The sequence below is a fragment of the Theropithecus gelada genome, chromosome 15 (genome assembly GCF_003255815.1).
Source record: "Theropithecus gelada isolate Dixy chromosome 15, Tgel_1.0, whole genome shotgun sequence".
Lineage (NCBI taxonomy): Eukaryota > Metazoa > Chordata > Mammalia > Primates > Cercopithecidae > Theropithecus > Theropithecus gelada.
Window position 1 is genome coordinate 698,761 of NC_037683.1, and position 6,464 is coordinate 705,224.

The 6,464-nt window shown below is 59.4% G+C and overlaps 1 protein-coding gene across 2 annotated transcripts in view; it reads left to right on the top strand.

Moving 5' to 3' along the window:
* Positions 1-6,464, top strand: part of PNPLA7 (patatin like phospholipase domain containing 7) — an 81,594-nt gene that overhangs the window by 37,182 nt on the left and 37,948 nt on the right. For both annotated transcript variants that reach the window (XM_025360718.1, XM_025360717.1), the window contains 4 exons: positions 1,339-1,470; positions 2,415-2,538; positions 4,230-4,343; positions 6,003-6,072. In XM_025360718.1, coding sequence (XP_025216503.1) covers positions 1,339-1,470; positions 2,415-2,538; positions 4,230-4,343; positions 6,003-6,072 — 440 coding nt within the window. The remainder of the gene's footprint in view (positions 1-1,338; positions 1,471-2,414; positions 2,539-4,229; positions 4,344-6,002; positions 6,073-6,464) is intronic.

A 6,464-nucleotide genomic window follows, 5' to 3' on the forward strand; every position in this document is an offset into this window, starting at 1 on the left:
GGGCAGAGCTCAGGGCCCTTGGCCCCCCCTTAATGCAGCTCAGTCCCCCGTGCTGTGTGTCTGTGTGTGTCTGCGTGTGTCTGTGTATGTCTCTGTGTGTCTGGATGTGTCTGTGTGTCTGCGTGTGTCCATGTGTCCGTGTGTCTGTGTGTGTCCGTGTGTCTGCGTGTGTCCATGTGTGTCTCCATGTGTCCGTGCATGTGTCTGTGTGTTTCTGTGTGTCCGTGTGCCTGCGTGTGTCTGCGTGTGTCCGTGCGTGTCTACGTGTGTCTGGATGTGTCTGTGTATCTGCATGTGTCTGTGTGTCTGCGTGTCTGTGTGTCTGTGTGTCTCCGTGTGCCTGCGTGTGTCTGCATGTGTCTGCGTGTGTCCATGCGTGTCTCTGTGTGTCTATATGTATCTGCATGTGTCTGCGTGTGTCTACGTGTCTGTGTGTGTCCATGTGTGTCTCCGTGTGCCTGTGTATGTCTATGTGTGTCCGTGCGTGGTGTGCCTTGCAGCCATCACCCCAGCCAGCGTCCCGGGGCTCCTCCTCCACCCCCAGGACTGTAAATGCCACACTCATGCCCTTCAAGCCCTCACCCAGCCGCTGTCTTGCCAACTCCTCGGCATCAAAGGGGCTTCCCCCACCTCCTGTGCAAAGTGGATCCTGATTCCGTGTTTGCTCTTCCTCCTGCTTTTGCCTTCTGAGGAAATGGCAGCTCCACCTGCCTGTGGCTGGGGCTAGGCCTGGAGTCGCCCAGCGTCACTCTCACTCCTGGTGCAGGTTGCCACACGTCCCACCTTGCCACTGCCCAGAGCCACTGGGCACGTCCCTGCTGCAGCCCTCACCCTCCGCAGTCTGTCCACACACGACCACTGGGGAGAAGACAATGTTCCCCGCGTCAGAGGCCCCAGCACCCTCCACCCACCCAGGAGAGTCCCTGTGCTCTCGAGGCCCCATGTGGTCTCTCAGCCTCTGCCTTTGCCCTTCATGGCACTCACTGCCAGCCACAGTCGTGGCCCCAGTGTGCATTATGCACCTCCTGACGGCATGTGCAGTCTCCTGCCAGGACCGCAGCCTGACACAGGGCCCATGCCCAAGGGGCACTCACGGGTGTGCCAGGAGGGGACTCTCTGGGCTCCTTAACAGCTGCTGGCCACCAGGCACATGGTGGGCAGTGCTGTGCCCTGGGGCAGGCAGCTGACCAGGGCATGCCCCATCCCAGCCCCCACCAGTGGTCTCTGCCCTCAGTGTGGGGTGGGGGTGGTGGGTCCCATCCACTCCTGAGCCCTGTGGCCCTGGGTGAAGGGTAGGGCTGGAGGGATGGGTGGGAGTGACTCTGGGCTGCCCGGCAGAATCATGCGGAAGCAGCCAACCGTCGTCCTGGGCGTGGCGCACACCGTGGTGAAGAGGATGTCGTCCTTCGTGCGGCAAATCGACTTTGCCCTGGACTGGGTGGAGGTGGAGGCCGGGCGAGCGATATACAGGTGAGGCTGTGGGTGTCACACACTCGGTGTCCACGCTGCCCTGGCATGCAGGATTCGGGGGTGGGCAAAGCACAGTAACCATGGAAACCACACACGGAAGTTACTATGGAAACCACACACGGAAGGCTGGATTTCCCCAGCCCCACCCCAGCTTAGCTCGGCAACACGCTTCATGGCCTCCTGGATTTCGTGACAGCCACACACGCTTGGACACAGCTGATGTTCCACGAGCATCTCTGTGTCAGTATATTCAAGCCCACACCATCCCTTTAAAAGCACCCCACTGGCCAGGTGCGGTCGCTCACACCTGTCATCCAGCACTTTGGGAGGCCGAGGCAGGTGGATCACAAGGTCAGGAGTTCGAGACCAGCCTTGCCAACATGGGTGAAACCCTGTCTCTATTAAAAATACAAAATTAGCTGGGCGTGGTGGCACGTGCCTATAATCCCAGCTACTCGGGAGGCTGAGGCAGGAGAATCGCATGAACCTGGGAAGTGGAGGCTGCAGTGAGCAAATATCGTGCCATTGCACTTCAGCCTGGGCAACAAAGCAAGACTCCGTCTCAAATAATAATAATAATAATTAAAACCAAGAAAATTTGAGGATATTTATTCATTTAAAACAACCCATGCCTATTAACATAAATATTTTAAAATAAAAAGTAGGTTTTCCAAAACAAAAATAAGACAGTGAGAAGCCTGCATTTTCTATTTCTCCATCCTGAGTCTGTCTGCTGTTGGGAAGCTGGGTTTGGGGGCTGAGGCTGGGGGTCCAAGGCTGCAGGGCCTCTGTGTCTCCCGCAGGCAGGGGCTGGGGGTCCAGGGCTGCAGGGCCTCTGTGTCTCCCCCAGGCAGGGGCTGGGGGTCCAGGGCTGCAGGGCCTCTGTGTCTCCCACAGGCAGGGGCTGGGGGTTCAGGGCTGCAGGGCCTCTGTGTCTCCCGCAGGCAGGGGGACAAGTCTGACTGCACGTACATCATGCTCAGCGGCCGGCTGCGCTCTGTGATCCGGAAGGACGACGGGAAGAAGCGCCTGGCCGGGGAGTACGGCCGAGGAGACCTTGTCGGTGTGGTAGGTACTGGGCCCTGCTCCTGCCTCCCTGACCTCTCCATCCCTCCCAGGGCGTCCTGGGTTCTGGCCTGGGTGTGGCCTGGCCAGTTACTCAGGGGAGCAAAAGCCCTGGGAGTGGACGGCAGGAGTGATGCCCTGTGGCTGCTTTGCTGTGAGTCCCAGGCTCTGCCTCTGCTGGGGGCTCCCGGTACCTATCCTGGCATCCGGGCGCACTGGCCCACTTGCCTCCGGGTGTCTCTTGAGGTATGGTAGCAGCTACAGCTGGTCTGGGCCTCCTGGGGCCATCCAGCACGGCAGGCCCCTGCATCCGAGTGAGCTGTCGGGGCTGCCCAGCTCCAAGGTGCCGCGGCCTGGGGCTTCTGCCGATTTGTGTTAAGTTTTTGTTTGTTTGTTTGTTTTGTTGTTTAAGACGGAATTTCACTCTTGTTGCTCAGGCTGGAGTACAATGGCATGATTTCGGCTCACCACAACCTCCACCTCCTGAGTTCAAGCGATTCCCCTGCTTCAGCCTCCTGAGTAGCTGGGATAAAAGGTGCCCGCCACCACGTCAGGCTAATTTTGTGTTTTCAGTAGAGACGGGGTTTCTCCGTGTTGATCAGGCTGGTCTTGAACTCCCGACCTCAAGTGATTCACCCACTTCAGCCTCCCAAAGTATTAGGATTACAGGCGTGAGCCACCACTCCTAGCCTATGTTAAGTTTTTGGTTTTTTTTTTTTTTTTTTTTTGAGACAGAGTCTCTATCACCCAGACTGTAGTGCAGTGGCACGGTCTCATGCACTGCAACCTCCGCCTCCTGGGTTCAAGCAATTCTCTGCCTCAGCCTCCCAAGTAGATGGGATTACAGGCGCCCGCCACCACACCCAGCTAATTTTTTGTATTTTTAGTAGAGACAGGGTTTCACCATTTTGGGCAGGCTGGTCTTCATCCGTCCACCGGTTGAAGGCTCGTACACCTGGCCGGATACCGGCAGGGAGGCCTCAGTGTCAGATGGCCAGGCTCCCGCAGGTTCTGAGGGACACATCTTAAAAAGAGGTTTTTTCTAGGCCGGGCACAGCGGCTCACGCCTGTAATCCCAGCACTGTGGGAGGCCTAGGCGGGCAGATCACGAGGTCAGGGGATCGAGACCATCCTGGCTAACATGGTGAAACCCTGTCTGTACTAAAAATACAAAAAAAATAGTCAGGCGTGGTGGCAGGCGCCTGTGGTCCCAGCTACTCAGGAGGCTGAGGCAGGAGAATGGTGTGAACCCAGGAGGAGGAGCTTGCAGTGAGCCGAGATCGTGCCACGGCACTCCAGCCTGGGTAACAGAGCGACGAGACTCCGTCTCAAAAAAATAAATACATAAATAAAAGACTGTTCTCCAAAGGCATTTATTTCTTCGGAAGAGCTGAGACTGCCCTTGTTCCAGCCTGTGGTGTCTGATGCCTGTGTCTGTGACTTGCCTGGGTTGCGGGGAGCACCTTTGGCTTCTGGCATGTTCCAGTGGTTCTGACAACACGCCACATGCCAGCATTCACTGGCTGCCTCCGCCTTGCGATGCGGAGGGTGTGCGGGAGCCTTGGGCTCCTCCCTTGCTTTCTGCATGCCGGGGCCATGTGTGGCTCCGGCAGGCACCAGAGGCTGTCAGGGACAGGCCCAGCTGGCTCGGCCCTCCCAAGCCCACGGCCCCAGCAGCCGGCTCCTCTCCTCAGGTGGAGATGCTGACCCACCAGGCCCGGGCGACCACGGTGCATGCCGTTCGGGACTCAGAACTGGCCAAGCTGCCGGCAGGAGCCCTCACGTCCATCAAGCGCAGGTACCCACAGGTGAGGATGGCGCAGGTAGGGCGCGGAGCAGATGAGGGCACGGAACAGGTGAGAGCGGAGCAGGTGAGGGCAGAGCGGGTGAGGGTGGAGCGGATGAGGGTGCGGATGAGGGCAGGGCACAGGTGAGGGCATGGAGCAGGTGAGGGTGCAGAGCAGGTGAGGGAGTGGAACTGGTGAAGGTGGCACAAGTGAGGCGCCCAGCAGGTGAGGGCAGGGCACAGGTAAGGATGTGGAGCAGGTGAGGGCATGGAGCTGGTAAGGGCGTGGGTGAGGATGGTGCGGGTGAGGGTGGCACAGGCCATGTCCCAAGCTGTGCCCTGAGTTGTGGTGATCATTCGGTCCACATGGATGGAAAATGACCTGGAGGGGCAGTCTGAAGGAGGTGAAGATCAGAGCCCAGCTGGGTGGGGGCCAGGAACGGTAGGTAGGAAAACTGGAGAGGTACCCTGGCTGCTTCCCAGGACAGTCACACAGCTGCCTTCTTGGTGCTCTCTACTTGTGAGTGACGTGGGTACGGCAGAGGAAAGGGAAGCGACTCTGGCTCTGAGATCTGGAGGAGGACAGGGTGGGCTGCTTGCAAGTGCAGGTCAGCGGTGAGGAGAGCGCCCAGGAAGGACCAGCCGAGGGGCCTGAAGGGCAGGTCTGCGGCTGTTCGTCAGCAGCCAGCACACGGATCCCAAGAAGTTCTTCATTCTAGAACAAATGGAAAGGGGGTGCAGGTGTGGCCCCTAGCATGTTGCAGGGCCTTCTACAGCCAGTGCCTCTCACCGCCCCTGGGGCTCACCCTGGGAGGCCATCACTGCCCTCCCTCCACCACCTCCCCTCAGGTAGCGCTTCTCCCATCCACAGTTCCTGGGCCCTGGTTCTCCCACCTGCAGCTCCCGGGTCCTGGCGCTTGCTGCAATTGCCCATTTATGGACCAGGAGAGCCTGGCGGAGCGTGTGAGTGCAGCTCACAGGGCCGGCAGGCTCTGGGGCAGCAGCCACAGTTGCTGGGAGCAGCAGGGAGCCAGGCCACTCCTCCATCTGCTTTGTCCTGGCCTGCAGGGTGGGCCTTGTCTTCATGAGCTCCTCGGAGCAGGAGCCCTGGCCCACCCTTTAGAGGCCGCTGCAGGGCTCCATCCAACCAGCAGCTTCTGGGGGACAGTATGGGTGGAGCCAGTGAGTCCCCTGTTGTGGGGCCAGCTTTGCTGTACAGTCAGCCCCTGGGCAGGGTCCCTGCAGGCCAGCGACCCCAAGTGTGGGGACCGTTTGGTCCAGTCGGGATGAATGTCCCCAACCGTGCCCTGAAGCGGGGTTGGCACCCAGGAGCAGTGGCCACAATGAGAAGCCTGCCAGCCTGCCCTTGTCCTGCCTTCAGGATCGGTGGCTTCCCCTGGAGTTGTCTGCCTGCCCGGAAGTGAGAGTGAGGCTGGCCTGGGCTCACGGTCACAGGGGACATACCCCTTGTACCTGCTGGCCTGGCAACCGGGAAGGCAGCCGCACGGCTTTCCTGGGCATCGTGAAGGCTCCTAGGCCTGGACAGCCATGGCCCGTGCAACTCAGTTCATGGAGGTTTTGAAAAGCAGATCCAGCGCCATTTGCTGAGTCTCGCCGTTGTTGAGCATCCCTCTCTTTGGTTCCCAGCGTTTCTCGGTTTAAAATGTGTGTCTGCCTGCAGGTGGTGACTCGGCTGATTCATCTCTTGGGTGAGAAGATCCTGGGCAGCCTCCAGCAGGGACCTGTGACAGGTGGGTCACCTCCCCCAACCCAGAGCCTCCTGGGAGCCCCCACCCAGTCCTGGAGAGCCGCCTACCCAGCCCATAGCCCTGCCGTGTCCTGTCCTGGAGCCCCGCCCACCCCGCCCATGGCCCCACCCGCCCATGGCCCCACCCCATCCTGGAGCCCCACCCACCCAGCCCATGGCTCTGCCCCGTGCTGGAGTCTCACCCACCCATGGTCCCACCCTCCCCCTGGAGCCCCGCCCACACACGGCCCCACCCACATCAGAGTCCCGCCCACCTGAGCCCAGTAATTTTGTCAAACTGTGTCTCAATGTGGGCAGCATTGGAGGAAAGCTCTGCTATAAGTGAAAAGATGAAATGTGGTATATCCGCCTCCTATTTTCTTTTTTTTTTTTTTT